The sequence below is a fragment of the Muntiacus reevesi genome, chromosome 7 (genome assembly GCF_963930625.1).
Source record: "Muntiacus reevesi chromosome 7, mMunRee1.1, whole genome shotgun sequence".
NCBI classification, from domain to species: domain Eukaryota; kingdom Metazoa; phylum Chordata; class Mammalia; order Artiodactyla; family Cervidae; genus Muntiacus; species Muntiacus reevesi.
This window is the reverse complement of record NC_089255.1, coordinates 31,740,669-31,762,327: the sequence shown is the minus strand read 5'-3', so window position 1 is coordinate 31,762,327 and position 21,659 is coordinate 31,740,669. Positions and strand designations below refer to the sequence as shown.

The window sequence follows — 21,659 nt, the reverse complement described above, 5'->3', positions numbered from 1 at the left end:
AACCCAGATCTCCCACATTGCAAGTTGATTCTTTACTGTCTGAGCCCCTGTTTTACTATAGATTTCTTTATAGTATGTAAGAAAATATCCTTTCTTATGCTTCTGGAAACTAAAATGTAAGAATTAAAGATATTTTTTAATGTGGTTTTCTTAGTGGTCCTCCTAAGTTGGCACTTGATCAGCTGGCCATTGTAACTACATTCTTGCCAAAAATTGTAGAGAGGGTGTTTAAAGTCCCCGAATAAGAAGATCCTTTTGTCCATCTGATAAACATCAATCCACAAAACCAACAATGGAGACACTTTGGCTATTCATAAACATGAAGCTCAGTAGAAGATTTTTTAAAATCTAGATTAGGAACATACTGGCAAGTTAATTCAGGTTCTTACCTTAATTTGCTGTGGTGCCTTAAAAATTGTTTTTCAATGTCTCCATTTTCCTAACTCTAAAGTGAAAGTAATTATATTGGTCATGTATTTCCAAATATTGCTTGAAGAACTAATAAAACCATAAAACTCATAATTCCATAGGTTCATATTTTGTTGATCTTACATGAATATGTGAAGCTCATAAATCATTGTGACAAAAAAATTACACACAGAGGGAAAAACTGGTATTTAGAAATCAAGTAACTCAAAGTAAAAATACTGATCTCCTCATCCTGGGTAGGTATATCTAGTTTGAAAGTTTTTGTTTAATTCAAAGTTGAAATGGGATCCTTAAAGAAAATCATGAATTTCTTCTAAAATAAACATTTCAAAACCAACTGCAAATCACTCATAAGTGAAACAGCACCTAGAATCCCTGAGATTAGTGATCAACAGGAAAACAACACGAGATTACATCCAAATAACCTTTCCATGACTCCTTCTCTCCTCTTCTGATAGTGATTAAGGTCATCTCAGCATCCAACTTAAGAAATATGAAAAAGCACAATAGAATACTGCTAGTCACAAAATATTATGAATAAAAATAGTGCACATGTTTACAGATATAACAGACATGAAAAATGTAGCATGAAAAGACAGATATACATCATTATGAAATGTTTGGAAACAGTTGATTCTGATAAGTTTATATAAAATTATAACTTTCTAAACCTACTCAAAAAGATGAGTACATCCAAATTTTCATGTAATAATTATTAAAGAAATTTAATCAGTAATTAAGAATCAGTTTTTTAAAAGAAAATCAACATTATTTCATAGTAAATCCTTCCAAATTTTTTAGAAACAGATAATTTCAATCATGCATCAATTTATCTAGAGAACAAAAACAGGGGAGATCCTTCCAAATTAATTGATTATATGAAGCCAATATAACCTTATTACTAAGAATAGGCAAAGAGGATAACAGATTTAAGGGGAAAAAAGAAAAGAAAAAAGGAAAATTGCTAGCTATTTTCTTGCACCAATAGAAATTCAAAACTCATAAAAAAACATTGTTCATCTAAACCCCGCTGTGTACAGTAAATGTAGTGCTATGATCAACTTGGATGTAGTCCAGAGATACCAGAGTACTTTGAGATTAGAAAAACTATAAATGAAGTCTCACACAATAATAAAGGGGAAAAAATGATCATTTTATTGCATAAAGAGACACAATTTAACAAAATTTAACTCTCATTTATTAAAAACAAACAAACAACTCTTAGAAAACTAGGCATGGGGGAAATTTTTTTCCTTAATCTGATGAAGATTATTATCAATTAACTATAGTAAACAGCATTCTCAATGGAGAAATGCTAGAAATATTCGTTTAAATCAGAAAAGATACAATGATGGTCACTACTTAAGAATGCTTCTTTTCATTGCCCTGGAGAGCTGGTGCTAGAAAAGGCAATAAGATAAAAAAAAAGAGAGAGAGAGAGAGAAAGTAGGAGGAGGAAGAGGAAAAAAAGGAAGTAGAGAATAGAAGAAAGGGGAAAAGGAAGGAAAAAGAAAGGTCATAGGATTGGAAAAGGAGAAAAACACTGCATTTTCTGGAGACTGTATTATTACCTATATTGAAGGCCCAAATAATTTATAGAGAAATTGATATACAAAAATGGAGTGAAGATCACTAAGGAAGCAGTAGGGCTGGGATGTGGGTTACCCACACAGAGAAGATGAAGATGGATTCTTATTTCACTCCTACACACAAAAAGTAAATTCACTATTGATTAAAAATTCATATAAAAATGAAAAACCAATCAAATATATTAAAGATTTTACAGAAAGAGATCTTTATAACTTTAGGATATGAAAGAATCCTTTATATAAGACACAAAAAACATAGTCCATTTAAAAAAAAGTTGATAAACTACAATAAAATTTAAAACTTTTGTTTATCAAAACATGTTTCAAATAAAATGAAAAAGCAAATCACAAGTTGGAGGAAGATATTTGCAATATAGAACTCATAAAATTGATAAATAAAAAGACCAAAAACTCAATAGGAAAATGTGGGAAATACATAAACAGTTATATCTCAGAAAAGAAAATATGAGTAAAGAAGCAGCATATAAAGGCTCAGCCTCATTAGTGATTCAGAAAATGCATGTTAAAAACTAAATTGAGATATCTTTTTGCACTCAACCAGACTTGAAAAGAAAGAGGAAGAGAAGGAGAAGGAGGAAGTGGTGAGTGGAGGGGAGAAAAAGACAAAATAACCAGTGTTAAGATGTGGCTCAATAGGATATCGGACATACAAATAGCAGGAGTGTAAATCAGTACAATTCCCAGAAAATAATTCATGTTACTTTACAAAGCTGACCATGTTTGTTATACTAAACAATCTGACAATTCACTCCTAGGTTTATACTCTAAATATAGAAAACTCCTTGCACATAAACATCAAGAGACACATACCAGAATACTTATAGCAGAACTCTTCATAATAGCAACAACAAGCAACAAAATGGTAACAACCCAAAGAAGGAAAGATAAATAATGTTATGTTTACACAACAGAGTATCAAGCAGAAAGAAAAAGTAATGAACTATAGCTACCCACACACAAAATTTATCTAAAAGTATGATGTCGAATGAAAAAAATAATCCAGAAAGACAACATTGAGTTGTGATACCTCTTTATTTTTTAAAAAAGCACAATGACTATTGCTTCAGAATATATATATATATATATACACACACATATGTATATACATACAATACCAATGTATAGTATATAGAGAAAATGATATTTATTAATATATGAATAATGCTACATTATATATGATTTATATCTTTGATATGCTGTATATATATTTCAGGAATACATACACACAAAACATAATTTTTCAAAAAAATTCAGGCTAGTAGTTGCCCAGAGAAAAGTAGAAAGCTGAAAGGAAAGGAACACGAGTATTTGCAATGTTCCCCTGCTTTAGTTGGGTGGCTGGTTTACAAATGTTCCTTTTATTATTATACTCTATAACAGCCAAATATGTTCCCTATATGCTTTTTATGTAACAAATATTTTATTCAATGTAAGAGTAAAAAGATAATAAGTGGTCATTCTTAAAAACAGACTACATTATGACTGAGAGAGTGGGAAATAACAGAATAGAGTATTGCAAAACTCATGCTAGAAATTCTATTTCAGTGACACCGGACATGAAGTCATCTGAGAAGGAAAGGGCAAGAGTCCTGAGGGGCTTCCGAGTGTTTTGCAGAGAAAAGGAGGAAAGGAGGGAGAAGGAAGGGAAGAGAGAGGGACAGGAGATTAGAAGATAAAATGAGGTATCGTCAAAATGAGGATTCACAACAGAAAATGGGTAGAAGAATAATCTTAGCTTCAGGAGGTCAATTGAAATTCAGGCCATAATTATAAAGTATATGTATTCAGGACTTCTTCCTTCAAAAGCTGATTATTCAGCCAGAGAAATAGAAAATGATTAAGATGGAGATTGTCATGGAGGTCATGACAAAATGTTCAGAAAGCAATAGAAGCTTTGAATTTCAACTTAAATACACTCACAGCCTTCAATCTCTATTCAGGAATCCATTTTATGAAAATAATTCTGAAAAATCTTTACATACAAAAATGCTTGTTACAGAATTGTACATAAAATATGAAATAATAAATTAGTGCCAAACCATAGTGTAATGGAAAGTGAATTATGTTACTTAATTTAATTGATGACACCTAGATTGATGGTCATAAAGAACTTGAAAACTTAACTAGAATGCAGTTTTATGCAAAGCACAATTACAACTACAAAAAAGGAACTACATATAGAAAAAATGCAAAGAAATACAATTAAATTTTGACAGCACTGTGTCTGGATACTTTATCTATGGGTGATTTTTTTCTTTTACCCACTTTTCCACACTGTTAAATAGTCTTTAATGAGTATATATTACTTTTTAAAAAGAAAAATAACATAAATGTTTAATGATTCCTTAAGATTTAAATTGAATATGCAATCAAGTAAATCAAGATATGGCTGATAGATTGGCAGAACATGTTCAAGAAACCAGAATTTGTAATGAGTCATAATGAAGACAGAATAGTTTGTTTCAATAGAGAATAAAGATATGATAGGGGAAAAAAATCTATACATCTGAGATCTTGAAAGTAAGTTTAAGTTCCAAGTGTAATTATGGATGGCTAAAATTGAGATATGTATGCATACTACATGTATAGGTGGGTTTCCCTGGTGACTCAGTGGGAAAGAATCCACCTGCCAATGCAGGAGATGCGGGTTCAATCCCGGGATCAGGAAGATCCCCTGGAGGAAGAAATGGCCACCCACTCCAACATTATTGTCTGGGAAATCCCATGGACAGAGGAATCTGATGGGCTGTACAGTCCATGTGGTTGCAAAAGAGTCAAATGCAACTTAGTGAGTAAACAACAACAAAACACTACACACACACACACACACACACACACACACACAATTAATGTGAACAGAAATGGAATGTGAAGTGGGGTGGACAAAAAAAGATCCAAGTGAGGATGATCCAGGTCAGTAGACAAAGCAACTTAAATGAGAATGAGCCAGAGTTACAAAACTTTTTAGTTTGAACTTCCAGAGAAAGACACAAATATTCAGCAGCTTTACCACGGTAAAGTAAATTATACTTAGGCATCATGTTTATCCTTTAAAATTGAGATGTAATGACCAATTTTGTGATGAATATGTAGAAACAACCTGTTTTAAGTTGTGTTATATTTATTAGTGTGTCCAATTGTATATGAATCCATCCTGGTTTCTGGAAGAAATGACCCTATGTTTTTTCTCCATGCATAGGTTCCAACTCATTTTTCAAAGTATATGTTTATATCTCAAATAAACCTGATCTAAGTCATTATATAAATAAGACCTAAGTGGTAAAGTACATTAAAGCAATCTTCTTTGAAGGTAACATTTTCCAAGGAGTCTGTGTAAAATATAATCTTTTAAATGTATACCTCTTTTCCTATCATACACTCTAGTGACCAAGACAAATATTATTTAAATTTTCCTGTTTCACATATACTTCAGTCAACCTGCTATAGTAAAGTGTAATATTAAAACAATATTATACATGGGGGGTTATTTTTTCACTAATATCTATACTGGTAAGAGCTAAATTTTAATAAAATGGTATCATTAATAATTTGGAAGGATCCGTCCAGAAGGCTAGAATATAACTGCACTGAGACAAATTTCTCTTTGCTAAGATTCAATTCTAACTCAGAAAAGCCTGTTCTTGCAATGCAACCTCCTCAAGGCTCTCTTTGTAGCCTAGACTTATTTCTACTTTTGTTCTTACCAAAATCTGTTGATACACCTACTTATTTCACTATGTAAACCCATTGAAGCAGAGAATATATTTAATTAATTTTTGTATATTAACACCTCTAGTAGACTTGGAGAATACTACAGACCCAACATATTTGTTTGAATGACTGAAGGTATGAATACATAATTGAGTGATGTCCATCAACTTGTTAGCATTATCAAGTTATAGAATGTCTGGAGTGCCCTGATTGTACAAGTTCATAGCACAGTTGTGTATTCTAAAGAACTATAAAATTCATACTTAATCTGTACTGCTAATCCAAAAATCAGGCTTTATTTAAAAATTAATTCTGGTATACCCTATATGTCTTAAAAACATTATGATGCCTCTTGGTAAAACTTCCAATTATATGTTCATAATTTTGTTTTTACCCTGCCAAACATACATTGCTCCTCTTGTAATGTACCTGTTCTATTCTTAGTGAAATCACTGGATTCCAAATCACAATATCATGCTTTATTTCAGCAATAATTTAGCAGAGACATATTCAATGCTATTTGGAAAGATGCTTATTGTCTCCTACACCCCTGCCTTTAACTCATCTAACCCTTCTTCCAACATCTATCACAAAAGGATCTCCCTCCTCCCCCATCTGTTTTGCTCAACAGGAACTGCTGTAGAAAGAGTAGTGAACTGAGAGTGGCTAGTCCAGGGACTTGGTCCCAGGGTTGTTACTATCTTGAGCTAATTAGGCTTTGAATTAGTACCTTAACCACTTGGGGCCTCCATTTTCTCATGTATAAAATGAGGGGAATGCAGCTGATAATAATTATGAAAAAAAAAGTAAAAGTCCTGTTTATTAGGCTTTTACTATAGGCAAGGAATTGTGCTTTGTGCTTTACATTATCTCATTTAATCTTAATCCTCCAAACAAGTTTATTAGGTGTATCAGTCAGGGTCCAGCAGGAAACAGATGGTGCGTATCAAATTGGGTAATTTGAGGAGTGCTTCATAAAGGAACTATATTAAAAAGGTGTGAGGGGGGGTGTTAGGAAACCACAAGGGAAGGGGGCAGTGCCCCCAGGCTGGCCATGGGGAGGGAAGTGGTTACCTGAACCCAGAGAGCGCGCTGCGAAGAAGGCTGCTTGAGTCATGGCTGGGATGTAGCCAGCCCACAGGTACCCTGGGGATCAATGCTCAGCCCTCATTCTATCCACTCGGAGCAAATTCCTAGCAAAGGCCAACGTGGCATTCTGAAATCATTTAGGTGAGCCTCCAGGATCACAGGGCCTGATGCAGAAAGCAAAGAGTGGATCCAGAAGAGCTAATAGTGTTGAGTATAGTTATCTTGATTTTATACCTGAGACTACTGAGATTTAAAGAGATTAAGTTTCTTGAGATCACATGATTAGCACAGGATAGACCCAGGATTCAGCTCCTCCCTGTCAGACTCCAGAGCCTGGGCTCCTGACTGATCCTCGGCTAGAGAGTTCCTTTTTGTCCTTCCATGATTAGAAACATCCTCAGAAGTGATCTAATCCAACCCTCTCCTTTAGAGATGCTTGAAAGAGATGTCTTTCCATTTAGGACATGAGCCTTGCAGAGACCTCAGTCACCTTTGAAAAGTTAGTGGTCTGTGTGGTCTTTCTTCCTGCTCCTATACTTATGGTTTATAAATCCTGACATGTAATTTTGATTTATAATCCTGTGTAAAACACTGGTAGAGACAAAGAGACAAAGCTGTTAGAAAGTCAAAGGGAGAGAATAACATTTTTATTAGTTAAAAAAAAAAAACTCTCTGGCCTGCTCTCTAAATTAAGCACAATTAGACAATTTTCTTTGTTCAAAGAGTAATCTAGTATGGGGAGTAAAGAGGGGAGTAAACTGATGATTTTATTTCCTGGTTCATCTGCTAGAATGAGAACACAGCGCAAGACTATGCTAAATGTACACCTCGACTGTGGAAGAAGTGAGCAAAATCCAAAATGTTTAACTCAAGTGAAACTAACAACTAATATTAAATATATTATTCAACATCCCTGTGAGGGCCCTGAAGATAAGGAAAGGAAATTCTCATAGAGTGAGTGAATAGTCAGAGGTTGTTAATTACTCTTATGTGAGAATTAAATTTGTTTAAGAGGGAAGACTGTAGTAATTATCTGAGGTCAAGGGGCCCATCCCCAATCTGTCTGCTCTTCTGTCAAATTGAGATAAAAGTCCCACTTAGGTCTCCTAGTAATGGGGAACTCTACCCACACAAGTTCTTTCTGGCCTGTACAAGCTGTAGTTGCAGAAAATCTAATTCAGTTGTTGGGAATATGAAACAAATCTTCTAAAAAACAAATCTGCTATAAACTGCGAATCAGAGCTGGACCAGCCCTCAATGCCCATTTAAATCCAGAATCAAATTCAACTAGAGTTGCAGATGTACTTCCTGGTGTGAAGCAAGAAGGGAAGTAACAATACTGGGAACTTGGCCTGGCCGCATCCCAGGTCAGGTCCGGCACCTGGGCTGTTCTCTCTGCCTCCTGGGGGTCAAAACACTGGAGCCTTCAGACCCAAGGCAAGAAAGGAATGAACCTCGAGCTTCTGGCAGGCTGGAGAGGTGGCCTTGTCAGTTATCTCTGTTCCTACCAGGACCCGAGGAGGCTGTTGTGGGTGAACAGAGAGTGTTTTGACCCAGAGACGCCTCACCTTGAACTCACATACCATTTTTGTTTTGTTTTGTTTTGTTTTACATCAGAGCAAGCAATTTATCCTTTATTCCACCTTCTAAGGTGGAATACATTTTTGTTTTGATTGTTTGACAAACTTCTCTATTGTAACAGAATGGCTGCCCATGAGCGAGGAGGTGCATGGATTTTTAAAAGCGGGGGCATTTCCTTTTTTTTTTTCAAGGAGGGCATTTTTAATGACCTCTTCAAAGGTCATCAACGAGACCTGAGAGAACACTCTCAGGAGAAAAGCTTAGGTTTGGAGCTCAGTTTTAACTAGCTGGCTAATCATAAGAAATCTGAAAAAACTTGAGTGGAGGACATCTTTTCCAAGAAAAGTGATTGTCTTGCCTGCCTTTGAACCCCAGCTAAGCAGGATTTTTGTTTACCTGATAATCAGCAGCAGCTTCATCACACCTTGGTAGTGAGTGAAAACGAAGTTAGGGTAGAATAAGCGTAAAGAAATTCCAGTGATGGGAGGCGAACCAGTGTTGAGAGCCTGCTCTTCAAACAAGCCTTGTGTGGCTAAAAGGCAACATCTACTTTATGAGATACAAGGTGAGAGGAGCTCATATTTAGGCCCTGAAAATATCAAGAATGTTGAGCCTATCCCAAATTCACTTTCAAACTAGCTCTGACTTAGTAATTTTCCTAGTAATTTCCCCTGACTCAGGAACTAAATAAAAATAGGGGTAAAGTGGCATCTAGAAACCCATCTCTTAGGATGGTTGAGTATTGCTGGGGGAGGTAGAGGAGGAGGAGGAAGGTAACAGAAGAGGAAGGAGGGATGGGGGGAGAGGAAAAGGAGACAGGAAAAGAGAAAGAGAACTCTGCCAGTTGACTTCATTTCCACACGAATCCACCCACTCGGAGCTTCTGTTGTTGCTTTGTTTATGCAAAGTGAGCCCGACTGAGACACAGTGAAAGAGCTAAGAGATGCATGCAGAAGAAGGCAAAAATAATTTTAAAAATGTAAATGAAACTAAAACACACACACGCGCGCACGCACTCCTTTGGGTCGGGACAATCCCTGCCTGCAGACTTTGAAATAAAAACACGCCGAGGAGGGGAGGGTGGGAGGCCCAGCAGCAGCGGGGAGCGCTGTCGCTGACCGAAAGAGCTCTGGTGAATATCAGGTTCGGATTAGTGACAACTCAGAAGTCACGCCGGCGGTTGGGGGAGGGAAGTTTGCCAAGGTCTCTGAACTCGACGCAAGAGCGAGCAGCTTCCCTCGGCGGGCGCCGGGCGGAGCTGAGCGTACCCAGGGAGACCTCTGTCCCGGCCCGAACGAGCCCCACCGCGCCTACACCCCGCCCAGAGACTGAGTTTGTCAGCGATCATAAAATGGGAATTGATTATTCCAGCCACCATTGATTAGGGAAGAATGCTTACTGCAGCAGCGGGGGAAAGGTTAAGAGGAAATTGACCTTCTTCCTAGGTGACATAAAGTCATTAGGTAAATGAGATATTCACACAGGAGTTTTAAAAGGTCATGCTCAATTTTTATTTGTAGGCTGAAGAGTCAACCTGGACCTTCAGTTTAGGGCAGGGACCCCCGCTCTCCATCCAGGCCAAGTGGACCGCAGGAAGAGAACTCTCTGGCGGCGCAGGGCAGGGCCAAGGTTGGAGGGATGGGGGGCGTGTGTTGTTTTCTCGGGAGGATCGCACTGGAATTGGCGGGGGCCTGGGGATCCCGAGCACTGGACCTCCTGCCCGAGGAGTGTGTGCCTTTCTGTGTACACGTGTGTGCGCGTGTGTACCCCTCTGGGGGGTCTGTACTCTGCGCCCGCGTCTCCGCGGTTCGCTTCGCCCGACAGGAAAGTGGTGTCGGGCCGAAGCGGACAATTAAAATCCTTGCCCTACCACAGCCGGCCACGTCTCACACAGAGTGAAAGTGGCTTTTTTTTTTTTAAAGGAGAGAGTGAGAGACGTATTTATGCACATATTTATCCCTCTAATTATAGGAATTAATCCTCTTACTTATGACTAAAAGGTAACGTCGAAGGACGTCCCTTTGATGTGGAAAAGCATCATTTGTGACTCACATTCAGCCTGATTAAGGAATAATTGTTGTTAAACGCTTTACAAGAGGAGAGTGTTTAATTGAGGGGCATTCGTAATTTTACGGCTTAGCACAAAATTAAACGTAATTAAAAACTCAGAAATTCCAACTGATTTTCCAATTATTTTTATTGTCTGAGCTAATTGTTACACGAGGGTATCACTTCACCCCAAAGGCATTACAAAAAAAAAAAAAAAAAAAAGCAATCCTACCTTTCTCAAATTTTCCAGGCGAGGATTCACAGCTTTCCCCAGGTCCAAGCCAGGTAAAGACCTTCCCCACTCTCGGCCCCTAGGTCCCGCCTCGCGCCCCTCCCTCCCCCGCTGTAATTAAGCGTTTCAGCCACTCTCCCCTTTCGGTGAGTTCCTGCAACACCTTGGGACGTGAGAAAGTGATGGCAGTTCTCTTCTGCAGATCATTACAGCAAACCTGGAAGTATCTATAGAAGGCTGATGAATTTCTTGAAGTAACACTTGTCATACATGGCGGCGAGATTAAAAAAAACCTAAGTAAACACAGCTCTCTGGGGGCGATCCCTCGACGCCTCTGCCTTCGAGTGTAAGGCAGGAGGGAGGTCACACGCGAACAGGGACTGGGAAATGTTTATAAACGTGCGCACGAAGACATGCAGATGCACGCAGAAAATTTTTTTTTTGGCCAATGCGTCTCAGATTGTGAATTTTTTTCTAATATCGGGATTACTGGAATAAAGCAAAGCTATCTTTGTATATATGACTTCTCTTAATGTCCAAATAGATTTATTTAAATACACCAAAAGGTTTATAAAAAGTGCTTCTGTATTATAGAAAGAAACATCCTCACAGATGTCCAGAAGTGGCCCTGTCTTTCCTATCAGTCTTGGAGGGAATCCTAGAAAACAAAATAAAAAGCATAAAATTAGGCAGAATATGAATTTATAAATTTCAATTAGTCTAGACTGAGAGTGTGGAGTAGTGGAATGTTTGCATTTCACTAGTTTCTCTGTAATTTCTTTTTAGGATAGAGACTTCAGTGGATTCAAGCTTTCTATCTGACTTTCCCATCTACCCCTCATAAAATAAATGATTGCCTCTGATCTGATGTGCCAGGTGAAAATGGGTAGAATTAAAACTGTCAATTCTGCTTCCAACTTGTGTCTTTTGATTGAGTTCAAAAGCTTTTAAAGGTAAAATGTGCCGATCATTTATATGTGTTGTTTCTTTTTCTCCTATCACCGCTTTTAAGTGAAAAGAAAAAGTATTTATATTTCCAAATTCATTTTCCCTGGAAGATTTGAATCTTCCAGGTAATTTGATGATGGAGCCTAACACATGTGATCCCCTGTGCCCCGTGAAGCCCGGTTTACAAGAGTGCAGTCAAAGAGGTGCAGTGAAGTCTGGTTTTTTGGTTTGCTACCTAAATGGTTTATTTGGAGTTGAGATGAGGCTATTTAAATCAGAAGCTTTCCAAGTGCGTGTTGTTCAGTCGCTCAGTCCTGTCCGACTCCTTGCAACACCATGAACTGGAACATGGTCCAAGTGCTACAATACTACTCCAAGTGCTATAATACTATTTTGGAGAAAAGGTTGGAATAGGCAGAATTGGAAAGAATGGAGGAAGGATCTCTGAAAGTTAGCAATGGTGAAAAAGACATGTAATCCAATGTGGAAAATTGACTAAAAGAGGTACTGCACACTGTAGCTGAGGCAAAGATTGCTGAATCCTTTGAAGAAACTGACACGGATTTTCCAGAGCTGGGAGGAAAGAGAGAGATGGATTGGGGGTGGGGGAATCCTAAGGTGGGCATTTTATGTAAATGAGTAAATTCGAAATGTAGTACAAATCCAGTATAGTAAAACTGACAGTTCTGACAGTATTGACAACATAAATATATGTTTGAACACTGCACTTTCAGACACTTAACCGATGAAGCAATAAAAAAAATTCGACTACAATATTTCAAATAATCGACATTGATGTTTTGATACATCATTTTTATACTCCAAATCGATCTATCACTCTGGGGCTGGTCAATTTTAAGTAAAAATGGGCTGCAACTATTTGCACCTTGGCTAATGATGACCTAATAACAGCCTTCAATTAATTACACCTAAATTGTGCTTTCTTTCTTCAGGATGAGAGCAGGAGGGGGCAATACTTGAGGAACAGAACCTACACTTGAGTCATCCTCCACCCTCCTTTCTATTCTATTTTTGAGATTGTGGGGAGGGGAGAATTTTAGAGGTGGCAAGAGGTCTTTGTGTGATCACAGACACTGCAGGCAGAAGGCCCCTAGCTTCAAGTAGCCACTGACTGGGTCTTGTACTGGGAATATGGTCCTCGCTTTTACTTCTCAAGGTCAAAACTAAATTTTAGAAAATGCAGTCACAAAGTTGATCACATGATTGCACTTTTATGCAATCACAAAGTCCCCCAGGTCCCATACTGTTTCCTCCATTTCAAGAACTAGATGGAAGAGATTTGCTCAACGAGAGGACTGGAGATGTCTCTAAGACTCAGTGTGTGGAGGGGTGTGTGTGTTGTGTGTGTGTATGAGAGAGAGAGGATTTTAAAGTACCCAGTTGGGAGTTGAATCTCTCCTTCTGCCCCTGTCCCCTCTAACTCCCCACCCTATGCTAAAGGTTTACCGCTTCTTATTTCTTTAAGCCACAAATAAGAAGGAAGACAAATCTCTTCCAGAAAGGAGGGAGAATACTGATGAGTACCGCATCCTCAAGCACGATCCCCCAAGTCTCTGTTACCTTTTTTTCTTTGCCCTCCAGTGAGTTTTCCTACTCCCACTTTTCTTTCCACTCCTCTCCAAATTTGATGTGGTAGTGATGGTGGGGGAGGGAGGATAAAACTAATTTATTATTATTTTTTCAAATAATGTATTATTTTTTAAATCCAGGACAGGCCCAGGAAATAAACTGGAGCACACCGCTGTGCCGTAAGAATCCAGGCGGTGGAGGGAAGGGGGGCCGGCTGGCGCCCCCACCCCAGCCCTCTCCCGAAGAGCTATTCTCACCCCTGCAAAGCCCCGACCCTTCAGTCAAACTCGCATTGAGACTCGGCCTTCTGACCTAAAACTTAGCCGGGCTCCACTAGACGGGATTCCAGCGTCTGACTTCTTTCCTCTAAACTTCACAAATGCAGTTTAAGTCCTTCCAAACCACCGCCGGCTAGGACGATGAGACTTAAGCAACACGTTAAGCTACAGTAAGATGCGAATCAAAGGAAAAGGACGCGCGTGGCCCACGTTGGGTGAAGGTGGGCGTCCTAGAAGAGCTCCCGCGCCTGAGCATCACCTGGTTCCGATGGTGTCAGCCTCTGACCGGGTCTTTCCAGCGGTCTGCCCGGCAAAGGGGGTTGGAAACTAGAAAGGAGACAGTAGGAAGAGAGGAAAGACAGAAAGAGGGGACAGAATCAAGATTGCGGAAGAGATAAGAGAAAGAGAAGGCGAGAGGAAGAAGAGAGGAAGGAAGAGACCGCGGGAAGGAGCCAGAGACAGCGAGAGCAGCGCACGTCGCGCTTGGAGCCCCGCCAGATAGCGCTAGAGGGCTATTTATTGAAATACTTTCCTACTGCGAGATAGGATAGGAGCTAAAATTGCGAGAAATAAGAAATAAGGCAGAGCAAAAGGAAAGAAAGTACAATCATCCCACCCTGTCTTATTTAAGAAGAGAAATTGTGGGGTGCCTTATTGTTATTAATTGGGGGGAGGGGTGCATGGTAGAAAGCCTAGCTGGGGAAAGGGCCCAAACCCAAGACAAACAAAAAGAAGTCCCCTTCCTTCTCTTGATCCCAACTAAGAAGAGAATAAGCAAAGTTAACAGGTAAAACAGCCAGTGAAATTCTTCCTAGAGCAACTTTCAGAGCTTTTGGTTTCATGGCTGGGAAGGTCAAGAACAGTTCACAAGGATGAGGTGAGCTTTATAGAGAGATGTTTTTAAAGTAATAGATGACGGCAAGGGGGTGGGGAGCAGGAGGCAAACACGTTATTGAAAACACCAAATAAAATATATAGCAAAAATTCCAACGGTCAGCCAGCAGGTTGGAACAGAAAGAGAACCCCTTTGCCTTTGTCCTGGCGTTGCTGGGTTCAGGGCTGTGTCTGCCGGCTGCAACCAAACTCCTTGAATAACAATTTATACTCTGGGAGGCTTGGAGGAGAAAGCTGGGCTACAAAAATTCCCTGTTGCATTCAGAACCCAAAGAACAGTGAAGCAGATGGAGAGAGAAGACCTAGTGACTGAGGTGCAGTTCAGGGAGAGAGAGAGAGGAAGAATAAAATATTCAGATCCTATTTACTTGCTCAGGTCAGTAATGCAAGAAAACTTCTTTCAAACCATAATTTACTCAAAATATTGATTTAGTTTTATTCTAAAAGCCCAAGCATCTCACATCTAGCTTCTCATTTTAAAATGGCACTCTCCTTTTACCTAAAGGAATTTTTTGAATTAAAGTAATAATTAATATCTTTCTCCCAAACCAACCAAGAGAGCCTCCACAAATAAAAATTAACCTTATAGAGGAAAAAAAAGAAAGGAAAAAAAAAAACCCCAAACCCTGCTTAATCCAAAATACTCCAATTCAAAACATTAACTAAAGTTACAAATAAGATTAAGGGTGGATCTATTTGTTCCTCTAGCAAGGTGCCAATTGTTCTAACTTTTGTAAGAAGACAAAAAGGTCTTAAGCCCAGTGATTTTAATACACAGATTAACACTTCAGACTTTACAGTTCTGAGGAATTTGGAGTTTTCTGTGCTGAGGACCTATAACTTAACAGGGGGAAAAAGGAGGAAAAGACACATAAGTTCCTACAGGAAGGTGGGCAAATTCACCCGAAATAGAGTCTAGGTTCATAGATGCTCATTTCAAATTACTCTCCATAAATCCAATGCCCTTAAAATTAAGTAACTGTAGAGCGATTCAATTATTCTTTTAACATCTTGAATGTTACCTATAATATCACTCCACGTTGAGACAAAAAGCGAGAGAGAGAAGGAAAAGTAGAAACGAAGCAGTTCTAGAAGTCTTGGGGATGCTCCAATAAGCAAGAGGTGATTAAAAACAGACCCTTAAGTTTGAAAGGCCCAACTCCCCCTCCCATTCACCTCCACCCGATCAGGTCCCCTCCCTTCACCTTCTTTTTTTTTTTTTTTTTTTTTTCTTTTTCATTCAGTGCCCCCACCCTACTCCAAAGCTCAGTACCCGATTTGGGATTCTGAAGAAATAGACTTCAGCATCCATATTTGTTCTGGGGCACTTGTAAAATGCGATTTGTAGAAGGTCTTCCGCCTTCTGATTGTCTTTGAATTGTTTTTACTGAAACAGATCTTTTGCAGTTAATGAGTCCCCACGCAGCTGGACAGCTCCTCTCGGACACTAAGAACTCTAACCCCAAAATGACCCCAATTTGACACCGCAAGATGAAATTTTACCGCCTGTTAAAACCATTTCCAGCCTGAGCAAAAGGGGCTGACTATTGACGGAGGTGTGTGCCGCCTCCTGCGACCCCCATCTCACGCCCGTCTCCCGGCCCTGCCCCACCTACTTTTCCTTTACCCCAAACGTGGCAGAGCAGATGAGCCTCGAAGTCCCGGAAGGGTTGCAGAGGCTGAGAACGGAGCATCAGCAAGATACTGTCCCGGACTAGAAATCAGAAAGCCTGCGTACTCCACTGCTTTTGAGTAGTTTCAATGGGACTGCAAAACTGGGAGTTAGGGGAGACCATGAAGTTCTTAAATGTTCTTCAGTTCTATTAACAAAACATCAGCAAGTTGGTGATTAAAAGTAATCGTTCTTTGAATTCATCAGATTGACCAAGAATGGACATCGTGAATCACCTCCAACTTGATCTTGTGTGTAATTGACTGCACTGCGATGCTATTTTAAACTAACAGTTTCATAATTACGTGCAACTAGGTAAGTGAAATCTCTTTAGTCGCATGAAATTCGGGATTCTCCCTTTAAGAAACTGGTGAAATTTTAAATGACACAGATTTTCTTCCTGGAGGACTTCACTTTTAACATTCTCACACTTCTTAACTAAAGTCTTTGGAGTTAAGGATGATTGGTTGGTTTTTTCCCTTAACAGTATCTCAAAATGTTCTATTTCTCTCTCCCTCCCACCTCTAACCAGATTGTCCTAATTACTTGCTTTAATGTATTCAATAAAATTCGTAAGTAGTTACAGAATATCAGAGCAACAGAGAGAGACAGGGAGAGAAAGGAAGAAAGAAGTTCAGATTAAAATGCCTTCTGCATCGCCCAAAGGATGAAAATACATGAAAATAGAATTCAAACTTTTTTCTTTTGTAAAGCTCAAGATGATCACGGAATAATCAACCCATTATTAGCTTAACAACTGTTTGAAAATATAGAAATCATCAATTGGTCTGAATTGTTTTTACTCGGATGCACTGCCGTGGAAGAAACACTTGGTAAAAAATCTTCGTGTCATTTTTCTAAATAAAGGCTGTAGGAATGCTACTCACTTCACAATATCAATTTTTAAAAAAGTAATGGTAAGAGAAGTAGAAGATAGCAACTTCGAATGTTTAAACTGCGATGCAGAGGTTCGGTTACAAGTTGATTTTTACAAAAGAAACATTTTCAAGGAAACAGATCCTTCAAAAAAGAAAAGTAATTGGCGCCTATTGCTTACTATATAGGACACTTAAAACAATAATAACCCTACTGGCGACAAATATGCAATATTGATAACAGGAACAGTTAGAAGAGTTAAAAACTTGAAAACTGAGTACAAAGTTCTCAGCTAGCGGTGCTGCACTGGGACCGTGGATCCACCAACATAAAGACCTCTGCTAAGTCGAAAATGCTCCGTAGCGAGACCAGTTTGATTTTTTTCTCTCTCGGTCATCTTCCCGCCTCGGGTTAACCGAATTCGAACAACTACCTCTTGTTAATAAAATTCTGGAAGTCAAATTTTTCTTCTCTTTTGCATCTTCTTTTTTTTTTTTTTTACTCACCTTTCCTTATATGTCCATGAGCAACTCAGCAACAAATACGAAGGATGCTTTTAATCTTGGAGTTCTTCTGGGAAGAAAAAATGAGGTGGATGGGGAAGGACCCTCCTCCCAACATTCAGGTTTCTCACCAGTCGGCTCTTGCCGGCTTGAAGCCTGGTTTACGAGTTACTGAAAGACTAGACTCTCATCCCGAGGCTCCGCGCGCCCGGCTGTCCTCGCTCCGGCCACCCCAGGCAAATACTGCGCGATTCACGGCCCCACTCCCCGACGTCGCCCTACCCTCGCCTCTGCAGGTCCCTCCGCACTATCTTTCTTTTATATGTGAGGGCCGATTTCCCGCAGACATCATTGTTATGATGGCTCATTTAATCAAACTGTTTAATTGCTCCGGTAATCACTATCATCATCACAGGTGCTCAATCATTCATCATTTTTGGAGGGCTTTATTGACCTCCCGAGCTCATTCCCCAACCCTATTAAAACCGAGCCAAATTTCTCCGACTCCACTTGGAGTCTCTGCAGGCTGCTATCTAAGCGCAGTTGAGTTGCCCGAAAGCTTACAGTGAAGCAGAGAAGATAAAAGGGGGACTTAAAAAAAGAAAGAAAGAAAAGAAAAGCCTATCAGCCTTTTCTCATTCTCTCTCATATTCTCATTCTCTCTCATTTCCTCTCTCTCTTGTCTGACACACACACTACTTTATTCCTTTATTCTCCTTGTGCTCCCCTCCCCTCCCCCCGCCCTCCATCTCTCGGGAAGTCGGTCAAAGCCCAGCGCAGAGGATACGCTACTTTCTATTCTCCAGAATGGGTTCAAAGTTGGAGAAGGAGGCAGCTGTTGAGGAACAGTCTGTTTTCAATTCTCTGGGACCGTGAACCGCGGCGAGAGCGAGGAGCTGGGGGGAGAGGGCGCGCTCCGAGCGCAGGGGCCTGGCTGCTGGGCTGCCCGGAGCCAGGGGACGGCGGGGGATGCGGAGCGGAGCGCGCGGGGAGACCGTAGCTCCGCCCCCAGCTCCGGGCTCCCAGTGATTGACGCGCAGCCGCCGGGATACCCGCGGCGCGGAGGTGAGGCTGGGAGCAGCTCCAGCCAGGGATTCGGAGAGACACCGGCTAGAACTACTTTCTACGCAGACCGTGTGGGATAGCTACCTTTCCCCACACACTCTGATTCTTTTCATTTTCGGAAAAGTTCATTCGGAATTGGCCCCATCTTCCAGATCGCCCTAAATTGCCCGATGTAATTAACACAGCCATTAGCCAGCGGTACCGCGCCCTGGCCTCGGTGCTGCGGGCGACCGCAACAAAGCTGGTCCGGGAGTGCGGGCCAGTCCTCCACGCTAGGCATCTCTTTTCTCTTCCTCTCTCCCCCCCTCTCTCCCGCTCGCTCCCATGCTTCCCAGCTCTAAGTGAGATCCACTTCGGAGTCGCACACGAGCCGCACGCGCGTGTACATACACACACCCACCACATACACACACACACACATACACACACACCCACACACACACCCGTTGGCAACATCAGACAACATCAAGTTCCCAAACGACTCTCTCCCCACTTCCTCCCTCCTGATTCCACTGCGACCCCCAAAGACTCTCCGTGGTGGCCCTCGTCCGCACAGCTTGGAGGGAGTGCTCTCTGAGTTAAGCTGGTTTCTTCTTGTCCTAGTAAAAAAGGAATGTTGACAACAAGGGTCCTGGCTCTGCACAAGGAAGAAAGTACCACTTGAAATCAAAAACAAAACTCTAGCCGGGCGTTGGTACGGTCTGCAGATCCTGCTGCCTCTGAGTGTTAGCAGAAAGCCTTCGGGGCGCGACAGTCGGCTGGTAGAGGAGTAGGGGGCCGCGGAATTAAAAGGAACAAAAGCAGGAGCGCCATGCCAAACGTCCCCGACACGACCCCGTTAGGGAGGAGCCAGGAGTGATGGGGAAATGAACTAGAAGTTTTAAAGAAAAAAAATAAAAATCTGAAGCTGTACCGTACTTTCCCTGTGGTTTTCTGCAGTTTTCCTCTCTGCGCTCTCCCTGTCTTCTTCATTCTCATTCTCTCTTTCCCTCCCTCTTTCCTCACGTGCGCGCGCGCGCGCACACACACACACGCGCACACACACACGCGCACACACACACACACACACACACACACACACACACACTCCTCTTCCTCCCTCCCCTCCTCCCCCCGCGCCATCCCCGCGGAGGAGCAGCCTCGCTGATTTGCTCGGGTCTGCCGGGCTCCTGCCTCCCCTCCCCCTTCCGCCCCCCGCCTCCCCCGCCCCCCCAACCGGGGCCGTCCGATCGCACTCGCTGCATATCAGAGGCTCCGCGCGGCGCGCTCCTCCTCGCTCCCGCTCCCCACTCCCGGGATGTGTCTCCGCCGTACGACGGGCTATGGCCACCACGACTTCCGGGTTCCGTCATTTCGTTCTCCCGCCGCCGACCCGCGCCGCCAAACTGAGGCTCTTCTATAAGCCAGGCAGCAGCCAACCTGCCAACACCTACTGACACTCACTCATCTCCCAGAGAGAGAAAGAGAGCGAGAGAGAGCGAGCGCGAGAGAGCGAGCGCGAGTGAGAGCGAGCGAGCGAGCGAGAAAGAGAGAGAGGGAGAGACAAAATACCTACCAGGAAAGGGGGGGAGGAAGTCCAATTTTTGCAAACTATTCGTTTTTTTTCTTGATTTTTCCCCTCCTGCTTTCTTTGAACGATACTTTAAAGAGAGAGGATCATATTATAGATACAGCGGGGGCAAAGCTAAAAGAGGGGGGAGGGGGAGGAAAAAATACAAGAAGCAGAAACCCCTCGCGGAGTTTTACTGGAAGAAAAAAACGGGTCTGAAAGATTCCTCCTCTTCATCATCATCAACCATCATTCATTCACTACCTTGACATTCCGGGCTTTGATTGACAGCTGGAGTGGCAAAAAGCCATGAAACACGACAGTTCGGTTACATGTGGGCTGCTGACGGGCCGCTCGTAACCTTCAGTTCGGGGGCTTGACAATTTTTTTTTCTTCTTTTTCTTCTTCTTTTTCTTTTTTCTTTTTTTTTTTTTTTTCCAACTGAGGGGAAGAGAAGAGAAAGAGGGGGAAAGGAGGACCGAAGAGGAGGAGGAGGGGAGGGGGGAGGAGGAGGAGGTGGAGGAGGAGGAGGAGGAAGATCAGGAGGAGGAGGAAGAAGAGGAAAAAAGAGAAAAAGAAGAAATATCACAGGAAAAAAAAAAAAAACTCTTCGTTGTCTTGCCTGGGCTTTTTTTTCCCCCTAAAAATAACATTGGAAAATTGGGAGAAGTCTCCTTGGTTTGGAAAAAAAAAAAAAAAAAAACAGGAATCTTCAGCCTAGATCACTTTCTTATCCGGACTGGGATATTAAATATACGACACATCCAGGAGTTTATTGGAGCGCAGACTGATGGCGCAAAGGGTAGGTTTAAATCTCCAACACTTACCTAGATATAAATCCTCTCCTAAGAGGGGCCTGTCCCGATGCCTCCTCTCCCTTCAACGCTGCTGCTGCTCGCTGCTTGATGATGGCGGCCAGTATTTAAAAAAATAGCAGCAAAATTATTCATCGGCTTCTTTTCCCCCCCGTGCCTCTGCGTGTGTGCGAGTGTGTGTGCGTGCGTGTGTGCGTGTCTGGGCGCGCGTGTTTCAGCGCTGTGCGAGCGGGCGGGCGGCGAGTGCGTGTGAGTGGTGTGTGTGTGTGTGCGAGTGCAATTGTTACACGCTTTCGCCTCGCTCCAGCTTTTACCCCAGCAGCGCGATTCCCCCGGTTCTCCTGCTGCCGCCGCTGCCGCTGCTGCGCCGCTGCCGCCGCTGCTCCCGCGGCTCGGGGCGGGCACCGGCTGCGTAGGAGCCGCCGCCGCCGCCGGGGCCGCCGCTGGGGCCGCGCTGCCGCAGCCGCTGCGCCGCCGCCTAGACTAGCCTGGGCTGCTTGTTTTGTCTCTGAAATTGACAAGGACGCAGGGAATCCGCTGCTAAATAATGTTTCTGGTAACTTTCACGTTATTCCCCCCACCCCCCACCCCCACCCCTCCGCTCCCTGCCCCCGGGGAGGCACTGGCCCCAGTCTTCCCTCGTCCTCGGCGTTCTCGTCCTGATTATTAGCGTTTTTCTTCTCTTTATTTTGTTTCATTTCGCCTTTTGATTTATTGGATCCTCTGGAGGAGACGAAGGGGGGGTAGGGGTGGGAACCGGGGCTTCCT

The 21,659-nt window shown here is 41.9% G+C and overlaps 1 protein-coding gene, 1 long non-coding RNA gene and 1 pseudogene across 8 annotated transcripts in view; 2 read left to right on the top strand and 1 right to left on the bottom strand.

Moving 5' to 3' along the window:
* LOC136172606 (phosphatidylinositol N-acetylglucosaminyltransferase subunit P pseudogene) overlaps positions 1–9,752 on the top strand; it is a 32,330-nt pseudogene extending 22,578 nt beyond the window's left edge.
* Positions 9,753–11,225: 1,473 nt separating this feature from the next.
* On the bottom strand, positions 11,226–20,473 carry LOC136171638 (uncharacterized). Its single transcript, XR_010663899.1, has 3 exons — positions 20,341–20,473; positions 17,466–17,532; positions 11,226–11,359 (listed from the first exon to the last, which is right to left on the bottom strand). It is a non-coding gene; the product is annotated as an uncharacterized lncRNA (long non-coding RNA).
* Positions 20,474–20,631: 158 nt separating this feature from the next.
* MEIS2 (Meis homeobox 2) overlaps positions 20,632–21,659 on the top strand; it is a 219,968-nt gene continuing 218,940 nt past the window's right edge. For 3 of the 7 annotated variants that reach the window (XM_065940446.1, XM_065940448.1, XM_065940449.1), the window contains exon 1: positions 20,632–20,878. In XM_065940446.1, coding sequence (XP_065796518.1) covers positions 20,867–20,878 — 12 coding nt within the window. In that variant the 5' untranslated portion in view covers positions 20,632–20,866. Of the gene's footprint in view, positions 20,879–20,948; positions 21,448–21,659 lie in introns of those variants that run through there. The other 4 variants (XM_065940451.1, XM_065940447.1, XM_065940450.1 and 1 more) reach the window with 4 other exon arrangements.